We start from the raw sequence: 24,860 nt of genomic DNA on the forward strand, positions 1-24,860 counted from the left end.
CCACAATCAAATTGTGTGATCGTCCCCCATCCTTGCATGATAAGCTCATCTCCACAGGTGACATAAGGGCAACTGAGAAAGGAGCAATGCGTTATATATGTCGACGCCCCTCTTGCATCCGACCAGCACCCTCCGAGGCGTGCATCTGGGGAAAGGGGGGGGCGTAGCGGAAGAACAGGGACAGGGGAGAGGGTTTGCCATGATCAGACAACTGGTCTTGACATGGGGTCTTGTATGTCCGAGGATGTGGCTGCCACTCAGTAGTTTAGTATCTCGCCACCGACGAAGCTCGAAAGAACATCGAAAGTAACAGAATGTTTCTTTTATCATTTTTATAGTATAATCAGTGACAAGGCCAGAAAGAAGCCAATGTGTGAAAGTATGAAGATGTGTAGGGTTATGAATAGATCTATCTGAACGTGGGAAGCCAAGTGGGCAGAAATACATGAAGGCCATTAAGCCGGTGATGAGAAAGCAGTATAAAGGAGTGAAGGAAACCAAAGCTGAAAGGTAGAATTCTCACGATAAGATCTCAGAGGGAACTTTGCTAGGCATTCTAATCTGAGTAGGGCCACTTAGGGAGACGGTGGGATATCTTCCTTTGTGGTGGACTAAAAGCTGCAAGTGGTTGACGTAGTTGACGATCCGGGAAGGTTTTGGCGAACTGTTATTGCTCTGCGATACATAGCTCGTTGAAGGGCGAGAACTGCCAGGTTGACTTCGTGGCTCTGAGCCTTCCGTGATAAGATGCCATTCGTTCTTATCGTTTCTTTTTGCTCAAAACTCAACTGTTGCAACCAAAAATCGGTCACCGCAGTTGAGCATGGACATGGTTAGATTCAGTTTCTGGCTCCGAGCCCATCCCTCCAGAGCAGCCTGGACGCCATGGGGACTGTTGTATGTGTCGGAAAAAAGATCACCAGTGGGGGGAGTTGCCGGGCTTGCTTGAAATCCCTCGTTTTGGTGTGGATGGCTGTGAATGGGATTCAGTTTGGCTCTGGCTTGCGGTCTTTGCCCGTTTCGTCTGAGACTGTGATGCTAGTTTTGCCTGTCCTGCCCCTCGTTTCTTGGGCTGCTGTAAACTGTCTGGCGTCTGGATATTTGTGGCATTTTGGGAATCGCTTCTGCAAGGGAGACAAGAGCTGCTTGGGTTGGCCGTTCCGGCTGCGAGGATACCGATGTCATGACATAAATGGGGAATGTCTGAAGCTAATGGCTGCTACCTTGCTAGTACATCTTAGGGAACGGGGCACATAAATATACCACCTTCTTTCTGGAGGGAGCCAGAGCAGAGGGCGGCCGAAGCGGCTAACGATTTTGCCTGTTCATACCTAATTGCGTGGATGACCTCGCTCCGCCCGTAACCGTTCGCTCCGCCCGCCGATTCTTGTTCGGTCAGCCCTGCACCCCCCATTACTCCAAACAACATGGCTGTGAATTCACACCACCCATGCAAAAGTCTCGGTCTTGGTCAGACAGTGAAAAGAGTTGATGCATGTAGCTATTTATTCGCCAATGCCCACTGATTGGCTATTTCCCATATCATGACCTCATCCTGGGGGGGAATTGATGCCTACCTACCATCCCACCCACAAAACAGCGGCGCGGGGGTACCGCTTGATATGGTGTGAGATGACAGACGTGATATCAGAAGGAGCAGGACCAGCACTTTAGATGTCTTCCTTCCGGATAGTCGCATTGATTACCTCAATGTGAAGCCCCTTGGGTAGCTCGGCCGATGTTGGACAGTGACCAGTGGGTGCCCACACCCAGCATAGTTGCCGATCATTTCTCACGATAACCGCTTGGCCCTCAACAACTGTCACCCTTAGCGGTCGGGAAACGCGTATGACTTTTATGTAGAAGTAAAGGTCCTTGTTATTTTCGAGCCTGCTGCTGTCCTAGAGTATCCGTCAGTGAGCGTCAGAAGCCACCGCGCGCAGAGTCATACCACAGTTACGGTTGGTGACCTGGAAGACTCCTCAGAGGGCTCCGAAGTGCTTGCACTCAGGGTCGACTCTTCGGGCAAGATATGCGCACAAGCGTGGATCGGGATTCTGAACTTGCTTGCTATGTCCAATCCATGGGATCGCTCGACCTTGATCTTGAAGTCAATGTCACCCAGACAGTGCAAGTCGAGATCTGCACCAATGCAAACAGACATGCGCTTTCCCCCTTTCGACTCCGCTTGGAATGTCGAACTGTGTTCCCAGGCACGCCACAGCTCGGTGTAAATCTCAAACAAGCTCCGGCGATCAATCCCAACATGGTCAGATTTTGCGAAGTGAGAAAGGGTCAAATCACTCATTTGTCCAATCTCAGTCTCTGCGTCCGGAATTTCACGGATAAGTCTGGACCGTATTTGGGTGGCTGCATCATCCCCAATCGCACAGTCGCACTTCTGTTGGCTGCCCACCCCGGTGCCTTGGTTTTCCGCTTCTCCTGCAGGTGACACTGACATGGGGCTCTCGGAGGCAGGGGTGGAGTGGCGTGCCTGTGGTGAAGCTTCGTGGATGCCTATGTCACAACTTTTGTTAGAGATGTATATTCCGTTTCTTAGGTAACGCTTTACTCACTCTCCTGGAAGCCTGTGGCTCGCAGAATCAACCCGTCTACATCGTCTCGCCACTTCAGCAACGTAACATCTACAGGCCCAAGTCAGCACTCGGCGACCAGTTCAGCTATCAAACACTCGTGTCTCACCAAGTAGAAACTTGTTTGCAAGGGCCGTGTCTTTGCGAAGAAGAATATTGTAATAATGGTGCCAATATGCATCCTTATCGAGGTCCGCCAAGTTAAGCCACTGAAATGCTGCTCTCTGTACCATCTCGTACCTCGAAATACTGCCCCATTCGGAGAACCGGCAGTACTTTGCTAGACGGACCATACCCGCTATCGTGATCTTAGGTGCATCAAAAGGACTTTCGTCGTCAGAGTACCGACCTGAGGCGGTCAACCGGACAAGTGGCTCAGGATTGTGTTTGGTGGGGACGTTCGTTCGCTCCTGTACCGCCTGGAGTATTTCCCAAGCAACATGCTCTCCAGGTTGCGAGATAATATCCCGAAGCTCCATTCTGTACCTCAGCCGTCCTGGTATGTGTTGTGACCAGAGTCTACCAAGCGGCCGACGTCGAAGCCAAATTGCGGGGCTGCGGATAGGCGCTTGCTGCAGGCCAATCAGAACGCCCCATTGTCAATAAAATTAAGCCGCCTGGTAGACCGGCGAAGACCCCGGCTTGTTTCGTGCGAATGAGGGGACCCCGTGCTGTACCTAACGGGTGTGCGATTAGTCGGGCCCCGCACTGCGGGCCCCCCTGGCCCTCCGTTTTCCCCAGCATTTGGCACGAGGATGGGATTTCAGAGTCTCAGGGGGTCCCCGGGCCTTCATGTTCCACCTTTCTTTACTTTCATTTTGGCGATACTCCCACATTCTACCGGATCCCTTCGGCCAACTCAGCTACCAATTGAGGTATTAGGAGAAAACTGCTCCAATAAAGACTCGCGGGCTCGGGACAAGATTATACAGGTGGTTTTAGAAGATACCTAGAGTCCTAGACCAGCGAGAAACATAGAAGACGGATCCAACACGCCTTGATAATGGGGGATCATATCCGTACTGTCCCGCAACTGATGCCAGTCTCCCACAAAACCCCCTCCAACAGTATCGTCCCGCAACTGATGCCAGTCTCCCACAAAACCCCCTCCAACAGTATCGTCTCGGAACTGATGCCAGTCTCCCACAAAACCCCCTCCAACAGTACTGTCCCGGAATTGATGCCTGTCCCCCACAAAACCCCCTCCAACATTGCCAATGCTATTGCCATTGCCATTATCAATACCCTTCACATCGTGTACCGTCATATCACACATCCAAAAACTCGGATCGGTTGTCCAGATATCACCTCCTACGATGCCGTCTGCCAGAATACCGTTTTCCATATCGCGAATCCCAATAGCCTCCACACACTGTGCCACGCTACTCCCTGCTCCAATGTGGCATATCTGTGTACCGTCTGCCGGAGCACCGTCGGCCACAACACCGTCGGCCACAACACCGTCGGCCAGAACACCCTCTGCCAGAACACCGTTTGCCACAATACCGTCTCCCAAATCGCAAATACCAATATCCTCCATACACCGTCCCATGCTACTCTCTGCTGTAGTGTGGCATATCTCTGTGATGTCTTGCCCCACGTCAATATTTTCTTCCCTGTTGCCAGCTTTCCCCATCTTGATGTTGTCATTTGAATCACCGCCTCTCTGTGCGCCATTGACCTTCTCAACGAGTGGTGGCTGGCCGTTTTTCGACAGATTGTACAGTTTACTTCTGACTTTGTTCTCAGGTATGCCGAGTACCTCCGAAAGTTCTGGGATAGAGCGCCCGGAATTGTGACGAAGATAATCCACCTCCGTCGCCGTCCACAAGTGTATGTTCCGTCGTGGAATGCTCAAGCCCTGACTGGCGCGTGCCCTACGAATGCGCCTCAACTTTTCCTTGACTTTCTTAGTGGATCTTCCCAGTGAATCTCCTATTTGTCGATCAGTAAAATTTATGTTGTTAAGAAGAAACTCTTCTTCAAGCTTCGTCCACATCCCTTGTTTTGGGAGAGGTTTCAAACCCAGTTGCCTCATTTTCGTGTTGATTCCATTGGAAGATCTGTTGAGTGCCTTTGATAATTGGTTGACACGAAGACAAGCCGAATTTTCAACAAGAAACTTCTCTTCATTCGCCGTCCATCGTCGTTGCCTTAATTTTCTGTCGGTTTGGATGGTATGTAGTGCGTGTAATTTTCTGTTGACTGCCAGGGGAGATCTTTGGAGTTTCGCTGATAGCTGGGTGATAGTAAGAGAAGTCCAATTGTCAAGAAGAAACTTCTCTTCATCCTCCGTCCATAGTCGATATGCGGTTTGGACTTGCTCGGCGTGGGGCGTGTTGTCGACGGCCCCTTCTGGGAAAGTAGAAATCGAATGTGCCATAGTTCGGACAACGAACAAAAAGATAATAAAAGCGCGCAGATTGTAGGGGATCTATGGATTGAGAAGAAGTGTTGCTCTTGTTGTTTCAAAATCATAAGTTGACTGCGATAACTGCATGTAATTGTAACCCAGAGGGGCGGGCGGAGGGAGAAATCCGCGGCGCGACAATCTGATCCTCGGTATCCTAGCCCCAGTCGCGATTAGAGCCAATCTTGCTGTCTTCAGCTTCATGCTGGACAGAGGGTGGGCGGAGGAGCTCTCCGCGGCATGTACTCCAACAAGTCACCTAATTTTACCAAGGTAACCAACAACCAGAAGCTTGGAACATGCCCTGCTCACTGATATTGTGATCTAACCCAGGTAGGCATTGCCAGACGAAACAGCGATCATCCAAGCGACCGAAAATGTGTTTGTGCGCGTTGCTCCTCTGCCTTCATGTCTGGAAAGCCACTCACAGCCGCTCTCCAACTAGCACTCTAGGCAAAGAGTCCTCCAGCCACTCGCTATATTCAACCTTATTGCCTGTCCCATTCGTCGTTGTCTGCTGAGCATCACCAAAGTGATGCTTCAACGTCTTCCCGTCAGCTCCACCATCCAGGCCATTGCTGTAATCCGCCCCCAGTGTCCCCAAGTTCGTCTTACCGCACGAAGATCCGCTCCAACCTTCGTGGTGAGAACAGCTAAATCCAAGTATACAAGGCTAGCCGAGTACGCGGCTGGGCGGGGAGAAGAGCGGGTTGGGGCTCCTACATTAGTGCAACTTTTTACAGCCACCCCCGGCTGACCTGATGACAGGGATCACAAAACTGTGATGCCTGTAAGTGTTAATGGGCCAAAAGCTGGCCTAATGACAGGGATCGCAAAACTGTGATCCCTGAAAGTGCAGATGGGCCAAAGGCTGACCTGGCGACATGGATCACAAACTGTGATGCCTGTAAGATGGGCCAAAAGCTGACCTGATGATATGGAACACAAAACTGTGATCCTTGAAAGTGCAGATTAAACGTACACGCATGAGCTCCGGAAGTCAATGTGAGCGAGCCAACATTAACCAGTAGAATATGAGCGCTCCAGATGCTCGTCCAGGCGGCCGGTTCCCCTATATCCGGAAACCAAAACTAGCTAGACGCAACTGCGGACATGCATTGCGGGCTGGAATTACATCGTTGAACAAGAGGTGATGTTCGGAGCCAACCTTCTGATTTACACAATCGGCAGTTGACGCTGAAGTCGAACTACCCACACTCGTCATCACTATGAGCTGGTAAATTAGGAAATTACTTGAACTTAATGAGGTCTATTGTCTGTGAAGACAGTTAAAGTATTTAAGTCTAACCGATACTCCCCTATTTGCTTTCAAACCTGTCTCTTATTCTCCACAAGCCAGACACAGTTTACCTCTATTTATTATCGGTTTACTAGCACCTTTTGCTTCTGCTCTCAGCATATCAATATGGTCAATTTGAGAAACGTTCTCCTTCAGGCCCCGTTGCCAGATGATACTACCTCATTTCACAGATTACCTGGAGCTGGCAGACCCACTCTGACCCAGAAGCCCTGGGTGTCAAGGTGTCATGAGGTCCGAAACGTTCAATTCTATGTAAACCCTTCCGAAGCCGAGATCAATCAAGTGTTTGGGCCCGAAGATGCTTTAGACACCTATCTCATAGACAGGGAGGTGCACCCTCTAAACGTCACTACCGAATTGTTACAGACGGAGGGCGACAGTGTCAGGACATTCTACACCAAAGTCGCAGAACCCATCCAGCTCGCCTTCCCACCAGTCATCGCCTTACGGTCAGAATCAGGACCTCTTGGCCCAACCAACGTTAACCAGACCGTTGACTTCACTTGGGGATGTGGAGAGCGTTGCCTTGTGATAGGGGAACTCAAAAGGCATGGGATAATCGATGTCGATAGGTGGACGGGAGTGGCTGAACAAAATGCCAATCGGACCTGGCTAGGAAAGGAGCTAAGAGGGTAAGTATAACAGCCCTATAATAATAGCTACTTACTGATAGGTATACAGATACTGCGAAAGATACAATTGCTTCGCTGGAATAGTATTCGACGGCCAGCACCTCATGATCCTTATATTTCATGCTCGGGCAACTCAGAATATCCCGGACCGAAACTGCGATGTTACTGGCCTTTTTTTCACAAGCAACTGGGAAACATTACGCTATGGCGTCTTCCGGACCATGACCCATCAGATTCGGAGAATGCAAGCTGCCGAGCCCCTGGAAGTGATCTTGGATGGTTATCATCGTAGATTCAGATGGTATTCAGGAATGCCTTATTGGGTTGATAGGAATCATGAATACGACGCGCATCCTAATGGTTACATACGGCTACTTGATCCATCCGGCGCATGGTATTGGGCTGATGCAAATGGAAATCCTGTATTATACCAGGATGGGCAGTGGGTCTGGGATACTATCGGCCTCGGGTTTTAACATCTGCAGTTTCCGCCTAATTTAGTTTTGGTGCCTAGAAAAGTGGATCCCACTCGTTTGCTTGTGCTACCTTCTTCTTTTTATAAAAACCTTAAGCCAATTCCACCTTGCTTAATTTTCCTGCGATCATTCTCCTCTATCACTCTACCCTGTCAATTACTTCAAGATGGAAGACGATGAAGACTGCGGGATTAAGGTATATACTCTAACTTCTAAATGCTAATATTTACTATTATTAATTGTAGTTCTATAGGACATACAGTTTGGCTTCCGACATTTTCGAGCACCTGCAAAACGAATCTACGGGAATCGGAATGTCTTTCTCTTGGATGTCCCGCCGAATCCAATTGCTAGCTGGCTATCATTATGGATGCCGCAGCTCGTCCGCTCCTGGCTACAGCGATTGCTGCCAGAGTGGTTCCTGCCGACAACTGTCATTCTAAAGGAGCGAAACCCTACCAAGGCTGATAGCTACGAAAACGAAATCGATACATACCTGCATCTTCGATCCCTCCAGGGTACCTACATCCCGCGTTTGTTTGGTGAAGTAACCGTTAGCGACCCCCACGCGCAGAGATACCAGATCAGTAAGCGACCTACTCCTGCTATCCTCCTGGAAAACGTCGAAGGAGTGTCGCTATACAATCTTCCAACTGAAGAGCTAGGGAATCCTCGCCTTCTTGAGGAACTCAAGGATATGTATAACCTACTTACGGAAAAAGGGGTTGTTCATGGGGATCCAAAGCTCCACAACTTTCTACGTGTTGATAAGAAGATCGTTGCTATCGACTTTGAGTTGTCCCACCCTCTTCCTAGTGATATAACGAATGAGCATGAATTGGAGGACTTAAAGAGCGAGATTAAGGAACGGGAAGAGCAGGCACAGGAGGCAAAATTGGAACGTCTCGTCCGGGGCCCTGTTATTGTAAATGGTTTACGGGTACGAAGGAGGACGGATTTGCCGCGTTCCGGTATAACGACCTATAACGAGTAGAGGGGTGACGAAGGGCTGTCTACCCTGGGAGCTCAGCTACCTAAGGTGTGTTCTCGGCACGGGCGTGTTGGGCCGCGGCCGGGAACGACATATAGTGGATGAGGTGGAGAGGTGGTGTGGTGAGAAAGAAGGGGAGGAAATGGAAGTTAGCGGAAAGTGAGACGTGGAGGGTGCACTCGGGAAGGATGGATGAGCACTGACGGGAGTAGGAGGGGTTTCTATATAGGAGCTGGGCGGCCGGGCTTATCTGCTATTTAGCTCTTCTCCCTTAGTCAAATCATATGTTAGGCAAGGCCGAGCTCCGACAGGCCAACAAGAGGAGTGTGCTCGCGTGGATCTTCAACTGTACGTAACTGCTTCTGGCCTTCGTGTTCGACGGGTACTGCTAGATTCTGTAACACATTAGCAAGACATCTCAGGAAGGAAAGGACCGTCTCACCTCTTGATGTAGTATCCTACCCTTCGGGTATGAGTGGAATTCGGCGTGACCTGATCCCGCTTGCTCTTGTAACGTGTACTCCCGCGCCCTCGCTCTTCGAACTCGTTCCGCTCGAGGCAGATTACTCTCCGTAGGGTTGTCGATCTCGTGCTTCCTTGAACGCGGCCCGCCAAATACGTCTTCGGTAGGGGGTGTAGAGGACGCCCGTTGTCGCTTTTAGGCTGGGCGTGGGCTGGGCTCAGACACGTCTAATTGCTTGCGCTCGCGACCTCTACTCTGGACTGGTTGGTACTTGACATAGCTTAGTTTGTAATCCATTACAATACAAGGGTAAAAGACATACTTATTGAGGCGAATTCTTGTTGACTGTAGACGGAAGTGGGCGATTGCGTTCAGTGCGCTTGGCTGCGCGCTGCTCTTGGAGGCGACTACGCTTTTTAGGTGCGCATTGGTGCGACTGGATACCGTGGGGTCGCTTTCCTAATTTGTTAGCGGTAGATGTCCTTTTCGCGCTGCGAAGAATAAATACCTTGATATTTTAGCACCGGTGATGGGAGCCCCTGTTGGGCCGCCGTCTGGGCTCGAGTGCGGGCCATGGCGATGCGAACGGAGAGGAGGGCGAGGTGTTGATTTTGCGATGGCGGCGGATTGGCGTCTTTAGATGGGAGTGGGTGTAGAAAATGGCTGGCCACGGTTGTCAAGTGATTGGATCTACCAACCCCGGGGGGGCAGCCTATATTAGGCGCCCCCGTCATCTTGAGGGCGCACTCCCTCCCACCCCCCACACAATTACCGCGGTCAACGAGATCGGAGCGTTTCCAAGCATGGACTCGGCAACAACAGAAACAACGACCTCCTCCCAACCAAGCTGTCTTGCCCGCTGAGCAAGCGGGGCATCAGCTACTTTGCACTCGTGGCCTTGTAGAATACTGATGAGGTATGTGCAGATCCAGCAATTTCACCATGTGCCACCTTGATGCCTACGACTCTCGGAGTCCTGGCAGGTCTGCCGAGGGAGTAGTTGTTTGAGTATGGTTGGGCATCAGGCTTGAGGGAACCAATCAAATACCAACTCACAATGTAACGGAGCCTTTGAGGCAGCTGCTGGAATGAATCTTTGGCTTCCTATGTCCGTGCTTGTCAACTCAGTGCAGCATCGGCGAGAGGGCTGGGGATGCTCTGCCGCAAGTGGCACAATCTGTCAATGGGGTCACCCGTGGAAGAAGTTCCCGCTCAGCGTACCGAACTGGAGCTTTTCAGCGGCATCCAGGTTAGCTTGCAATTTGATGTCCAATCCATACCCCAGCTACCTTCACTAATTCTTATGACCTAATCGCTTGATCCGTGCACACGGGCTGAGAATCAAATGACGTCCTTGGGTAACCGTTCTAATCAACCGATAACAGCCGGTGGCGTGGAATCAGTTCCATAAAAGGGCATCAAAAAGTCCGTTCTCAAAAAGGTTGGTCAGGCATTGACAACCTCCCGCTGGCTTCTCTCTGCACAAGTTGAGCGTCTGTCTTCCTTTCGCTTTGTTAAGTATAAGATTCATATGCTAACTTGTTCTTTCAGACCACCTAGCATTGCCTATCAATTCCCAATTCATTTGGAACAAAGATGCCAGACTGCACGCGCTGCAAGGGCTCTTGCACATCAGCCTCTGGGTTCAAGTGCACATGGTGCGATGGCACTGGGGAAGAGCCCCAGAACGACCGAATGGCTGTGGTGATGATGGCAGCTCATACGAGTCTTGCAACGGATCTATTTTGTCTTCATTCTCCTATTTCAACGCATCGAGATGTTTCGTTCCATATTTAAAGAAGCGCCAATTCATCGCAATGCGGAGTTAGGCTGAATTTATGGATGGTTGGGGTAGTTTGTCATTGCTAGCGAATAAGCTTGCCTTCAATTGCAATGACCTTCTGCAAGCGACCAGGCATTCCGTGGGCTAATTGAAGAAGCCATTCACTGGGCACTGCTTCCCACGCGGCCACAATTGCCCGGCGAAGTGGCCCAGGCCGTGGGTTTTCCACATCGTAGTGTAATTCAATCAAATTTTTCATCCAAAACCTCACATGTTCAATAGGATTCAAATCAGGACTTTTTGCCGGCCAATTCAAATGTTCAATGTCCACACTGGTCATGACGCACAGGCCAACCCGCAACAGATTCTTAAATGTTACAGGCGATGGAGACTTTGACCGACGTGCCTGTCCCGCCCCTGCCCCACTCCCTTTTTTCGGCCTGGCTTCCTTCTGACTCTTGGCACGTGCCTGGCCAAGTCAGGCTCCATCAAAGGAGCCCCCACCTGTAACTCCGCTCGACCACGACATTCCCGCAACGACCTCCAGCGTGCTGATCTCGCTCATGGACTCAATAACTTCGCTACCAGTGGCTGATGTACACAAATTGTTTGCGGGGGATGCGGTTTACTCCATTGAAGATCCAGTGATTGGAGAGCGGGTCCAAGAGATGAAGAGGAATGGCTTTCCGATCGAGTCGATGGTTGGTCTCGACTTCTGCAAACAAAACGTCTTAGACGACAAGGTAAGTAAGAAAGCTCTTCTGTTTGATCTATCTAATACGTCTTCTAGCGTGTTCGACATGTTCTAGAGGCTCTTTTCCCGAGGTCTGGCCTTGGAATTTACGAAGTATATCGCACCGAACCGAACCACTTCTACGCCTTCATGACCGGACTAGACCCCGAGCTGAAAGGTGTTGCGGTTGGGCTGTGCAGTCCAGATTTCAGTATGGTGCTTAAGGCCGGCTCGAACTTGCTTCATGTTGGGGGCTGGTGGGCGTCCAACGGTTTGTTAGAAATGCCACACGGCGCTCTCAAGGGTTGCAAGCCCATCGATATTGTGCTGGAAAAGGGCGGCTTGTATGACCACTGACCACGTTTCTTGTCCGCTATGCTAATAGATATTCTAGGCTCATTTGTGATGCACGACTGAGTTGGAAGAGACTCAAGGGTTATGTTATATTTTTCGTTTTCGCGACGGAGGAAGAACTCGCACGCTGGCCAGCAAAGAAATACCCCAGGGGCGGTGATTTCGAGCAAAAGATTACCCAGATGCAGAGCCCAACCATAGGGGTGAAGTTCACATGTTAACGGCGTCTCGAAATAATCTAAAGTACCTTACCCAGCCATCTATGGCGCATGAACTGAGCTTCCATCTTGAAATGACGCTGATCTCAAGGCCGTCCCCGAATACATGACCGGTGCCCTTGAACCAAATACCGTACCCGAATGCATAATCGGCGCCTTTGCCCCCAAAACCGTACCTGAATACATAGCTGGTGTCTCAGATCCAGGATACATGGAGGGCATAAGAGATTCACGGGCCGTGTTCGAATACATGATTGGCGCCTTTGACCCATAGTTGTGCGCTTCCGATACTGGGACATTGTTCAAAGTCTGCAGAATAGGAGCATCAAATGTCCCTAAGAAGTCCAGATGTGCTTGGCTGCTGCCCTGCAAATGAGGTTGGTCGGCCACTATCAACCCTTGGGTTCTTGACGTCTCCAAAACTTCATTAACTGGATTGGTAGTTCTGTGGCTGTCCGTCGTCCATGTATTCATCAATGTAGGAACACTATCAGAGGCTCCCAAGAGATCTGGCTGCAGTTGTGCTTCCGTGGAATATGACATGTCCGTGTAAGTGTCGGCGATTCCAACTATGTGAGAACTGGGCGTCATTGCTGAAAGTGATTGTGTTATAGCCGATTCGGTATCGATCGAGCGGCTATAAAAGGGCGCACTGCTGCTTTGCAAGTGAGGATGGTCGTGGATTACCGTATGTTGAGTTCCTGACGCCTCTGAGTCCAAACCTGCTACTCCAAACTTCCGTTTCTGACTTTCTGGCGCCTCTGAGTCCAAACCTGTTACTCCAAACTTCGGTTTCATCAACGCGAGGTTAAGCTGATCGTCGGAAAGCTTGCGTAATTCATCGCATGTTGCCCTAATATATACCTTCTTCCTTTCATCTTTTATGTCGACGTGCTTCTCGGCATGCCTTAGGAACTCGCTTGTGAGCCTCATCGTCTTGTGACACTCCACACATACTTCGTTACAGGGGACATCTAGATGCGGTTGTTAGAAGCAATCTTGCGTGTAGAACGGAGATGGAGACTTGCGTTGCTGAAAATGCCGCCGGAGGAGCTGCTTTTTCCATACCCGTTTCGGCGTTGAACATGTTCGGTTAGGGCAATAAAATCCCCCGTCGCGTTTATATTCCCTTCTTGTGCTCGTATGATTGCCGACCTCGTTGTCTTTACTATCTTGATTATCGTCGCAATCGCTTTGGCTAATTCGATCGTCGCTGGTTCTCCAATGGGTTCGGCATGTTTTGGCTTCGGCTAACAGATACTGCTCCCGGGACTTGGGAGATGTCAGTTAAGGAGCAACATAGGCTGGTAGGCGTGCTAACCCGATATTCTTGAATATGCTCATTCAAACCATCATCTGTTTGGAAAAGGGCCGAGCAAGCACATGCTGCTAGCTTTGAAATCTCATGCGACATTATAGGTAGAACGAATAAAGAGTGAGAGGAAGCGGGTCTCCGTGAACTCGCAATAAGTGGGAGGAGGTCGGAAATCCTGCTATTAATCGGCGGCTAAAAGCTTCTGGGACATAATTGGACAAACAATTTGCGCCATGAGCTGTTAAATACCTTGCATTTTCCGTACAGACCGTGGCAAAGCAGATCACAACTTTCCTCGACAAACAGCGCTTTTCCTTAACGTATATTATAAGCGAGTCGTACATATAAGCGAGTCGTACAGTCTCCACCACGACGCGTCCTCCTTACACCTAACATCAATTTTTTCCACAACCCAATATGCCTCCTACTTCAAAGGAAGCCAGGATACTCTTAGCCCTTGAGGCTCTTCGAATCAATGAAAAATTAAGCCTCCGAGCTGCAGCTAAGCTCTACAACGTACCAGCTATGACTCTCTCTAACCGACGCGCCGGCCGGCCCTGCACGACGCGATATAACACCCAATTCGAAAAAGATGACTCAGTCGGAAGAGGAAGCTATTGTCCGATATATTATTGAGCTATGTACGCGAGCTTTTCCACCAAGATTGCGTAGTGTAGATGATATGGCCAACCAACTGCTACGCGTACGCGACGCGCCCCTGTTGGCAAGTTCTGGGCACATAACTTCGTCAAACGTCAGCCACAGCTCCGTACGCGTTTTAAGCGTAGATACGACTACCAGAGGGCTAAGTGCGAGGATCCAAAGGTCATTGCCGAGTGGTTTGCGCTCGTACGGAACACTAAGGCTAAGTACGGTATTGTAGATGACGATATCTACAACTTCGACGAGACTGGGTTTATGATGGGTATTATCTTCGCGGGCATGGTAGTTACGACCTCGGACGGCCTTAGTAAGGCGAAACTAGCCCAGCCTGGTAACCGCGAATGGGCAACGGTAATCCAGGGAGTTAATGCCCTCGGTTGGGCCATCCCTCCTTTTATCATCTTGGCCGCGCAGTACCACCTTGCCAACGAGGCACTAAGCAAGCGCAGGAGAGCCAAAAAAACACGTGTGCGGCTTGGAGGATCACTTACTGTGCAGGATGCACACGATCTACTTGACCAGAAGGCCGTGGGTGGGGAGGCAGTGGAAGAAACGCAGCCGGATGGTAGTGGTGTAGGGGGTGCTTGTACAAAGGTTCAATGCTGTGGTGTATGCGGCAAGCCTGGCCATAATGCACGTACTTGCCAGGAGGCTGTAGAATCGTCTGATTCGGCTGTTTCTGATGTAATTATAGTTGGTTTCTAGTGTTGTTATGTTGCAATTGAGGATAGTTGTTGTAGGGTGGTGGAGACTGTACGACTCGCTTATATGTACGACTCGCTTATAATATACGTTATACCTTATGAAATCGAGATTTTTTTTATCGACGCTTTACTTTATCTGAAATAGAAAGATGGGTAAGTGCGAGACTTGCGGCGGCGATAAAGTCGTCAGTGGGATTTCATGTCTTGCAGCGGCAAAGGATAAAGATCTGTAAGGTGAGCATACATTAAGCCTACATTAAGCTGTATACAGACAGATCTTCCAACGTCGACCTAGTACAGGCTATTAATCTTTTTAACCGCAGAATAATAAGAACGAAGAGTACGAAGGAGAGATGGGAAGTCACACTGTAGATATTTGCTTTGAGTCGGCCTTGCATTTGTATATGTTAGGCGCTATTAATAGAAAGTTGTGTGGCTCCTTTCTCCCACCGTCCTTGGCCCGAAGCCATCCTCAAAGTGATTTTTGGTGCCCAACATACACCTCTGCCGACGAAATTGTTGTTAGCGAGTGATTTTCTAACCTGATAGGGTATAAAAACACAGACATTTTATTGAATTTCCATTAAGTATAGGTACTTCCAAAAAGGTACTCCCAACGACCAAGCAGGGTGGCAACCCCCTTTGGGTTCCGTACTCCTGTGACAATGGACTGTGATTGCCCGACCCCCTACTTATGAAGTGTGTGAGGGGTGGCTCGAACGGAGCGAAGTGGAGCCCAGGGCTGATAAGAGATAAGGGATATATGGTAAGAGATAAGGGGTGTGTCAGTGATAAGAGATAAGGGGTGTGTGAGTGTATGTGTGTGTGAATAAGGTAGCCTCTGCCAGCACTTCAGGTATCCACTAGGTAGCTGGATGGGAAATCTATTGTGTATCTATATTTGTTGCTTAAGTTCCCGATGCAAAGAACACTGGAGAAATCACAATGTGTGAGTGGTTAAGAAGCGCGCGGGAATGTTATAGGCTATGGGACCGAGTGATGGTGTTGTTGAAGAGATAGCTTTTTGAACAGGTGGTAAGATATATGTAGCCAGATCAATTGCGGTTCTGCCAGGGGCAACCTCAAAGGCGATATTAGATGGTGTGGATATAGTGAGTAACTCGAAGATACTAGGCGCTTGCCACTCTGCTCCCCTATCTGCCTGTCGCGCGTATCTATGGTCGTGCAGGCCTTATCCCTTTCCCGGTGAGAGACGAGCAGAAGAACCCACCCTATACCCTGTTCCCTGCTGTTCCTTCCCAGAGAAGGTATTCCAACAACTCAATATCTGCCTATACACCCCTGAGCACCACATAAACAAGTGCTTAAGGCTGGTTTGCGGCTATAGTTGGTTGTGATTGTGGGTAGGATTGAAATATCGGTAATTGTTGTAGAGCTGGTAGGTGTGGTGGTGGTAGGTGTGGTGGTGGTAGGTGTGGTGGTGGTAGGTGTGGTGGTGGTAGGTGTGGTGGTGGTAGGTGTGGTGGTGGTAGGTGTGGTGGTGGTAGGTGTGGTGGTGGTAGGTGTGGTGGTGGTAGGTGTGGTGGTGGTAGGTGTGGTGGTGGTAGGTGTGGTGGTGGTAGGTGTGATGGTGGTAGGTGTGGTGGTGGTAGGTGTGGTGGTGGTTGAGGTTTCCATGGTGATTGGGGACGGACAGCCAGATATGCAAGTGGTGGAGGGATACTAGCGGTCTGGTTCGTAGTTTGTTGTAGTGGGAGGTGGTTGTGGTGGCAGAAGGTAAGCTCAGCATTCAATCGTTGAGCATCTTTCTTCATCTCGTCCAGCTCCTTCTTCATCTCGTCCAGCTCCTTCTTAACCTCCTCCAGCTCCTTCTTCACCTCGTCCAGCTGTGGTTGCAATCCTTGCACCTTTAGCTGCCTGACGTTCTCTCGCACTTGCCATCTTGCTATGCGCTTTTGGTCCATTTGACTGCAGATGATGTTGGATCATTGAGCTGCTTTGGTGTAAGCCCGGTTGCGAGGTGTGTTCCGGTTTAAGAGGGAGGATTCGACGACGAATAACATTGCGGCAAATGCACTTGCAATACTGGACTTGGAGCAAAACTTCGGATTCGATTCCTATTACCTTATGCTCTTGACCCAATGATCGTTAAAGTAACCAAGCCTTTGTTGGTCAGGTGCACCTAATAGAGGCGGCCGAGCGGACGGATGGAGAGTTTGAGCGTTTTCCGGAGTGGAGGTACACCTTGGCAAAGAATTGCGCTGTTCCAGAGTGTCACACCCACGTCGGCCGCCCCACCTTGGCCCCCGGAAACACACTAACGATGCAGCAGGCTTTCCAGCTAACCTACCGACCCCCGGAAACACACTAACGATGCAGCAGGCTTTTCAGCTAACCTACCGACCCCCCCGGAAACACACTAACGATGCAGCAGGCTTTTCAGCTAACCTACCGACCCCTGCAGGTGGGATAATTATTGCGCTGTGCCTATGGTGCCCAGAGCCCGACTGAACGGTGGCCGGGGTTGGGCGGACGCAACATCCATGTCACCTCAATGCACTGCCGCAGAATCGTCCTTCCGCTCGTATGCCCCAGCTCCATCCCTCCGCCCCAGCTCCCTCCGCCCACCGTGAGCGGCCGCCAAACGTTGTAGGCACACTTTTCCTTTTTGTGTATCTGTCAAACATATAAAAGAGGACCGAGTGCTACCTCTTTCCTTTCACCGACACTATTACAGCCAGTTCGACAGCCCGGTTATCTTCAGAATCATGGCTACGTTGGGATACCGCCTACCCCTTGGTGATCACATTCTCGAAAAGATCTTGAAGTTGCCTCTTGATTTGGAAGCAATCAGCAAACTCTTACCAGAAGTTACTGAGACTTCGAGACGTCGACAGTGGACACCAGTGGAGGAGAATTTTCTACTGGAAACTTGGGATAATCAATCCGGGGATATAATATCCAAGTTCGTACACAAAACCCGGCAAGCAGTCAGCAACAAAGCGACCCGTTTGCTTCCTTCCCATAACAGAGCGGTCAAACGAACTAAGCCGATCATACCGCGTACGCGAATCAGCCACAAATTTTGGACAGCAGATGAAGATGCACAAATCAGACTGTTAGCGGGACACAGACTTTCGGACGCTGAGCTACGGAATATACTAGACGGCAGGACGCCCAAAGCGGTTAGAAACAGGCTTTCTGTTCTTAGAAAAGAGGGGAGAGTGGGACAAGGCAACAGAACGGGAACAGGCAGTAAATTGGAAGCCAATGGCGAAGAAGGGCTTAAAGGACGTGGAGGACGCGGAAGACGTGGAGGACAGGCGAGGCAGGGGGGTCATAGCAGGGATATTAAAAGCAGCGATGAACAATAATTCGCCAGTCTGCAGTCAGAGAGCGTAGTAGACGTAGTTTCTTTCCCTGTTAGCAATGTAGAAATGATGAGCAGTACATTTCTTCCACTTGTGCGTCCTGTGAATTACTCTCTGCCGAGATTTATGGAGCCTAGAGGCCTGATTGCTTATTTCCCCCCTTAAGTACCCTTTCTTCGTTGATACTAGGGCTTCGAAGGCTTTCGGTGATCGGCCAGGTACCTTAGTACCATAGGTATGTAGCGTTTGACCCGCGCCACATCCCAGATGGAAAGGCCAACACACCCCCCTCCCCCTGGACTTGTTATACAACCCGGCGCGGACTGTTTCTGAGGTCGCCAGGCCGCCTGGACGCCTTGTCGCCTTGTCGCCCGGATGCCTTGTTGCGTTTGCAGGAAAGTTATGGAAAAGATAAAGACCTTTGTCCAATGCACTTTTCCAAGTCGTTGAAAAATTCCAATTCATCTTTCACTCCGAATCGACGATGGGCCTTTCAAGGAAGTCGAATGAGGGCTTGAAGGAGTGTGAGAGCACTCTGCTAAGCGCCACTTCTAGTCCTCCCTCTTCGTCCGACCATCATGGCGTTGTGAACACAACTGGAACCTCTTACCCTACCTATCAGCTGCCAGCTATTGAAGAGCAACACCCCAAGGCAGACGATACCCCGGACCACTCTATTCCTGTCGTAACTCCAATCAAGTGTTGCGACCGCCACAAGCCAAAGCCCAGCCAAGAAAGAGGGGAGTCACGTACTATCAACTCCAAAGACACCGTTCCTGCTTCGATCCCCGCCAACTTCCACCTCCCTTCCAACCCCCAACAGAACAAGAAGCCCAATGATTACCCCATCACCTGCGATGATGACAGCATCGAGCTCATCAAATGTTTTCTGGTCACACCTATCACACTAAACCAGCTGCTTGCCGAAACTCGAGAGATTTACACTAGCCTTCTTACATTTGAGTCGACGTGTATTAACTTCGAGGTGGACGCATCAAAGAATCAGAACCTTCAGCTGAATAACGAGCAATGGGGGGACTTGGTAGTCCTCCATCGCGACCTACTACACGAGTATCATGATTTCCTCCTGGCTTCACAGCATCCGTCAGCAAGCACTGAACTACGAGGAGTGGCATCAAAATATTTCATCCCTGCCCGTTTATTTAGGCATGGTATCCATGGATTTCTCGAGGTATTGAGAAAACATCTTTCACAAACTCTCCAACACACACAGTATTTTCTAAACCTCGCTTATTCGCTAATGGGTGTTCTTTATGAAACTGTCCCGGCATTTCGGGATATTTGGGTGGAGTGCTTGGGCGATCTTGCACGGTATTGGTGGGCTCTATGCTTGGAAGACGAAGACAGTGATGAGCGCGTCCGGAAGCAATGGCTCTCACACAGCATCTGCTGGTATACCAGGCGTTCTGATACGGTACGTGGAGAGCAGTTTTTTATTTAGCCCTAAGCACCGACCTGGGCCCCCATCAACCTTCAACACACTAACAAGGTAATAGATCCCAACCTCTGGTCGACTATACCATCATCTTGCCATTCTGTCTCGGCCCAATGTACGCCAACAGTTGTTTTATTTTCTGAAATCCTTATGTGTGCCAACCCCTTTCGAACCCGCACGGGAGAGTATCATGGACGTGATCAACCCGATCTTGAATCCACACTCTACCGTACCACGCATACTCCACCCTGTCGAACTGTATCAGTGCAAGGCCGTGAGCCACATCTTCCTGGGAAGGGAAGATGAGGTGGGCGATGTTCAACAGAGTTTGCACAATCTCGACATGGACTCATACATTACCATGCTGGGCTCCAAGTGGATGGAAGCAGGGTGAGTCTTCTTAACGCCCTCCTCCGTTCCATTGAAGCTAACTTGATACCTAGTTACCAACTTGCCATCATACATTGCTGTGTTATGCTTCATGTTGGATGCGATGCGCGCTCCTGGGTCTGGGTAGTGAGTGAGACTGAGGACGCTGTTGCGGGGTTATCTCTTACGGCTATAAAGCTCTTCTGTGAGACTTATAGAGTCGTTTCACTTCGGCCCAATGATCCCAACGTTCTCGCCTACATTCACTGCGCTCTGGTATTTCTGTTTTGGTTGTCCCAGTACGACGACGACACCTTTGGATGCGTCAATGACCTATTTCCTTGGGACAACACCATCCGCTTACTAACCCCGCTTCTCGACACTGCCCAACTTACAGGAGACTGTGCGATTCTGGATGATGACCTGCCGCCAGAGCCCTGTCAACTTCCCGAGGACTATGCCTTGCGAGGCCTTCCGTGGGCGGTTGTTCCTGACTCTCAGCCAGAATTCACAGATCAGTTCGAACGTCATCCTGAAGATTGGCACCTCAGGTACGCCGAGACAAACTCTAACTCTAAGAGGCGGGAACGCAGGATACTCTGGTTGGGAAGCAACATATATAAGAACCACCCCACTGGTAGATTGGAGGCTGTTTACGGACCGGCCGCCACTGAACGAAGAGTACAGGAACAGTGGGCTAGTATCTGGGGGGATACGATTTAGTTCGAAAGCACGGTACACGTCAGGAGGGGACCAGTTGTTTAGGGTTATCGGGCACCGAGCAAGGATTTCAATATTGCGTTCATCTCTGGTGGGTCTAAGAGGGAGCTTTGTTACCTAGATAGGTTGATTTGTTTTAGGGATTAACTATTTCGTATTCTGCTAAGATATGTGCCACTAATACCCACCGCTTGTATGCTACTACTTTGGCCAAGTAAGATAAGAAAACAAACAAATAAAACATTTCCAAAGGCTATATATCCTCCTCATTGAATATCTAGTGCATATCTGGATATCTGACCTTGGTGGGATGAGAGGATCAACTAGGTAACTATTTTACATTCCGCTGCAAACCTATGTGCCACCAGGATCCATCACATTTAGATCACTAAAGTACCTAGGTATTCTGGCTAAGTAGGTAGGTAAGAAACGAGCAACCAACACTCTTTTGAATGCTACATCTTCAACAAATCCAGTGAACCGATTTTGAGATATCCGGGCTGCTTGGATTTGCATTCCCCTGCACTCACGGGTTAGTCAAGAGCTTAGGACTGCGTTTCGACACATACCACAGATATCCTGTTTCTCGTCAAAGTCATTAATAACACAATGCATGCACCTGTTTATATGATGCAACTTGAAGACTTCACACCACTCTGTTGCAATCCAACGGAAATGTCCGCAGGCGAGGTATTCACGCTAAGCATGTTAGAATGAGCGATAAACCTGACCTAAAAAGAAGTAACTTACCTGCGTAAAGTTGCACATAGTGCCACTGGCGAGGCAGGCCGGATGGGTTGATGACTGCGTTACTCGTGAAAGATAAGAGCAAACAGGCCGTTGAAGAGGAAGATAGGTAGGCATGCATGAGCTCGGGCCCAGACATCATATCTTATATCTGGAATGTTTGAGGACACATGTGGGCATCCTAACTCAAGGGAAGGCAAAAGGAGGGGTGAGATAACGACATCGTCAGTTACGCATAGGCCAAGATTCAAGGTCTATGTCCAGCTGATGACAGATACATCCTGTCCTGTACTATCCAGTGTGTTACGTACCTAATCAGCCAAACAGATCGCGGATGGACGGAGGTCGGGAGGGAGATTATGAACGGAGGGAGGGGCAGACAATACATGGAGGGGGGTGGGCGGACGGAGAGACTTGAAACGGTAGGGGCTAACAGCCCATGGAGGCTTGGCTAGAGCAAGGGTTGGAAACGACTGCACGCACTTTGCCGTTGGTGAATGAGGACGGCACAAAGGACTTTGATAGCGTCACCTTGCATTTGATGCGCGGTGAACTGGCCAGCAGAAACAATGTGGATACTACCTATCTAACATATTGATTCGTCGAAAGTTGTGCTGCCCACCATGCCGCTCACATGAAGCAGATTGAGACATATGTTGGTCTTGGATGCCTCCCAGAGACAAAAAGCTGAGAACCTGTGACCTCGTATCCACGTCACTATGGGAGAAAGAAGCATCTTCTCCGAGTAAACGACGTTACTCCCGCCCCTTAGCCTATAACAGAGTCAGATAAACTGCATGGCAATAGTGTGTGTGACTTACAAGATAGCTACCACAAGCATGCCCGTTCATGAACACCCAATTGGGGCAGTTGTAGACGAGAAAATATTTGCATCGGTACCTGTTGAAACCGCCACTCATGATGACGGGTAAGGTTCAGGCAAGGTAGGTAACTGAGTGTTGAGTAACACAAGTAGGTAGGTATGATAACCAAGGTAGGTAGGTAGTATTCATGGGATGATGAAGATGCGATGCTAACTTCAGCACCAACAGTCGGTGTGGCCCTTTTGACCATTAGACTGACCGCGTGCCCAGCATGTAGAGTGTCCTTTTGTTGTTGTTTCCCAGCCAGCTGGATCAGGTCCTTATTACCCATCTTGGAGATGTTTTGCGAAAGCAGCTCAAGAACTGCATGGTGGCGTGGCAAACAGAATTCATAGCGTCGGTCCGGGGACCTCCAACTGAAAGCAAAGGGGTGTGTGGTCGGGGAGTGGGGGGGGGAGTAGGGGTGCGCGATAGGTAAGGCACCTTGTGTAGGTAGGTACCCCTGCAATGCAGTGCAGGCGACAGCCACACCCAAAAACAGATGTGCCAGGTTTGGCATTCTGCATAATTATCAGGACTTTACAAACAGCTTACATATTATATGCTCTATTGCATGTCTTCGCTAATTACACTATCGAGTGTCCCTCCCCCTACCTACCTCAGTAGTCTTCGCCGCTAATTTGAACTTGTTCCATCCGCTCTTTTTATCTATTCGGGATTCCCTTTCCCTCACATGCTCAGACACAAAGCTCTTGCCAAACTGTCTTATCTTCAGAGATGTAAGTATCTTGAGTATATACCCTCCAGATGTACGACTTATGCTGATAACATATCACATAAAAAGAGGCCCTTCGAAATCACAACATGTCCATCACACACGGACAGCTCGGTCGGACTGATAGCCCCGGAACGGGCTCATACAACGCCCGCAATCACAACCCCATCACGTCAACCGATCCAAAACCAGACGACAATGTGTTCTGCATTAAGAACGATGATGAAGAGGCTTTTGCAAAAGCAGTCAAGGAGCTCGGATATAGCATACAGCTTGATGATTTGTGCTCTGATGCATGTGTATGCTCTCCTAGAGACGCACCTAGAGCTGAGCAACTGGAATTATTTCGATCAACTTTGTTAAAGCATGGCGCTTCTCCAGAGTTTGTTTCTTTGTATGAGGGTAATATTGAGGGCTGTGAAATTATGAAGGGAAAGTAAATAATGCAAGTTTGTTATGTAAAGACAGATGGCAATATATTTATGTATGGAAGGTTTCCATGTTGGGTACTGAGTTTTGGGCGCCTTCCGTCTTGCAATTCTACCATGGTCGTGACGCAAGCACCTATGGAGGTGGTGCTAATTCCTCCATTGACCATCAATTTCCCTGATAGATGTCGCACAAGAGGGTGTCTTTATTAACGTGGGGAATAAGAACCAAGACGGGTATGCGCATTATGCCACCTTATCTTTCCAATGAAATAGAAGGATGCAGAGGAGGAATAACTTGGACCCCTCCAAGGTTGGAACGATTGATGCAAGACGCTTGCGTCCCAATATAAGCGACGAAATGACTTTGCATTGTCCAGCGTAAGTAAGGTACCTAAGAACCCGTCCATATTCGAAGCACAATCAGAGAATACAAAGGGGGAACACTTCCGGCCTCAGAGACAGAGGAGACTTTTGCCCTTATTAACATTAACAGGGACAATAAATTCGTGCTTACCTACACTTGGACATTTGCTATTTAGAGGTACCTACCTGGCCAACACAGCCCCATACGCCAATCTGTTTGCCAGATGGTGATCTGCGCGGTACGGGAAAGGGGGGGAAAGGTGGCTGGGTCTAGAGAGAAAGACATGGGGGGCGGGGTGTGTGCTTTACGTCGGATAGTGAATTTTACATGTCAGAAGCATGTGACTGATCACACCATGGGATTCAACACTGCCAAGTATATCGACACTGTTCACTTTGGTAATGGTTCCGCTGGTTTTCCTCTATCTGTTCCACCTTTCCCAGGCCATCTCAAGCTGGATATTTGTCTTTGCCTGCCTCCCTTACATCCCGCGAGGTGTTGAACTCCATCACCTTGATTCTTCTTGATCTAGCAGTATTCCCATACTCCGCACCTCCCTCCGGGCATGAAGGATCACCGAGCTTAGCAACCTCTCACGGCTCGAAAATACATCACGTCGGATCAGTTTCTTAAGCAAACGAAAAGATAAAATGTACGTTCATCATTGATGTGGCTTTGATTGTATGTGATAGTTAAGGTATCTAACACTTTGAAGATGGCGATCGGCCAGCGACGGTCCCGGCTATTGCGCCGTCCCTTTAAGCGTGTCAGGTTCACGTCCTACCGAGCTCAACGCGACCTTAAAAAAGCTAGAAAAATAGCGAGCCATGCAAGCCTCCAAGAGATCGATTCCGACTTGATGCCGAGATTCTGGGTAAGTCGCTGTTTCCTCCAGATTATGAACAGCCAGAATGCCAGTACTCCGGTGTACGTGTGTAGCAACAGGAGAGATGATGGAAGAATACGCGGGAATGTCTTAACGTTCCAACATCCTATAATAATAAGGGCGACGTTGAGAAGTATTGGGCTCGCGAGAAGACACCACCGTAGAACGATATCATGTTTGCCATATATTAGAGATAGACAGAGCGGATATATCACGTATATAGTCTATTGAAGTCAGCTGAAGGGTCTTCGGCGATCAAGGTCCGTGGGGATAACTGACATGAACGACATGCAGCGAAG

At 49.5% G+C, this 24,860-nt stretch overlaps 4 protein-coding genes across 4 annotated transcripts; 1 reads left to right on the forward strand and 3 right to left on the reverse strand.

The window, feature by feature from the left end:
- Positions 1-1,572: 1,572 nt before the first annotated feature.
- QC762_602485 (uncharacterized protein) lies at positions 1,573-3,088 on the reverse strand. Its single transcript, XM_062891938.1, has 4 exons — positions 2,704-3,088; positions 2,577-2,645; positions 1,952-2,517; positions 1,573-1,901 (listed from the first exon to the last, which is right to left on the reverse strand). Exons 1-4 carry the CDS (start codon positions 3,071-3,073, stop codon positions 1,671-1,673), a joined length of 1,236 nt encoding a protein of 411 aa, XP_062743774.1. The 5' UTR covers positions 3,074-3,088; the 3' UTR covers positions 1,573-1,670.
- A 4,382-nt stretch (positions 3,089-7,470) lies between these two features.
- Positions 7,471-8,746, forward strand: QC762_0069350 (uncharacterized protein). Its single transcript, XM_062883723.1, has 2 exons — positions 7,471-7,629; positions 7,687-8,746. The coding sequence occupies exons 1-2, from the start codon at positions 7,600-7,602 to the stop codon at positions 8,425-8,427; spliced, it is 771 nt and encodes a 256-aa protein (XP_062743775.1). The 5' UTR covers positions 7,471-7,599; the 3' UTR covers positions 8,428-8,746.
- A 3,271-nt stretch (positions 8,747-12,017) lies between these two features.
- On the reverse strand, positions 12,018-13,389 carry QC762_602475 (uncharacterized protein; the record flags this gene model as incomplete). Its single annotated transcript, XM_062891937.1, has 3 exons — positions 12,018-12,949; positions 13,004-13,247; positions 13,297-13,389. 3 exons carry the CDS (start codon positions 13,387-13,389, stop codon positions 12,018-12,020), a joined length of 1,269 nt encoding a protein of 422 aa, XP_062743776.1.
- Positions 13,390-21,805: 8,416 nt separating this feature from the next.
- On the reverse strand, positions 21,806-22,257 carry QC762_602468 (uncharacterized protein). The gene is made up of 2 exons (XM_062891936.1): positions 22,103-22,257; positions 21,806-22,054 (listed from the first exon to the last, which is right to left on the reverse strand). Exons 1-2 carry the CDS (start codon positions 22,120-22,122, stop codon positions 21,868-21,870), a joined length of 207 nt encoding a protein of 68 aa, XP_062743777.1. The 5' UTR covers positions 22,123-22,257; the 3' UTR covers positions 21,806-21,867.
- Positions 22,258-24,860: the final 2,603 nt, after the last annotated feature.

The sequence above is a fragment of the Podospora pseudocomata genome, chromosome 4, assembly GCF_035222375.1.
Source record: "Podospora pseudocomata strain CBS 415.72m chromosome 4, whole genome shotgun sequence".
Classification (NCBI taxonomy): domain Eukaryota; kingdom Fungi; phylum Ascomycota; class Sordariomycetes; order Sordariales; family Podosporaceae; genus Podospora; species Podospora pseudocomata.

What these genes read in the sequence shown, in the direction of transcription:
- QC762_602468 (XM_062891936.1), bottom strand. Translation starts at nt 22,122, where the DNA reads ATGCTTGTGGTAGCTATCTT. An exon ending in ATGCTTGTGGTAGCTATCTT is followed by an intron (nt 22,055 to 22,102) that starts GTAAGTCACACA and finishes ACTCTGTTATAG; the next exon opens with GCTAAGGGGCGGGAGTAACG.
- QC762_602485 (XM_062891938.1), bottom strand. Translation starts at nt 3,073, where the DNA reads ATGGAGCTTCGGGATATTATCTCGCAACCTGGAGAGCATGTTGCTTGG. An exon ending in TGCAAACAAGTTTCTACTTG is followed by an intron (nt 2,646 to 2,703) that starts GTGAGACACGAG and finishes TTGGGCCTGTAG; the next exon opens with ATGTTACGTTGCTGAAGTGG. An exon ending in AGCCACAGGCTTCCAGGAGA is followed by an intron (nt 2,518 to 2,576) that starts GTGAGTAAAGCG and finishes GTTGTGACATAG; the next exon opens with GCATCCACGAAGCTTCACCA.
- QC762_0069350 (XM_062883723.1), top strand. Translation starts at nt 7,600, where the DNA reads ATGGAAGACGATGAAGACTGCGGGATTAAG. An exon ending in ATGAAGACTGCGGGATTAAG is followed by an intron (nt 7,630 to 7,686) that starts GTATATACTCTA and finishes GTAGTTCTATAG; the next exon opens with GACATACAGTTTGGCTTCCG.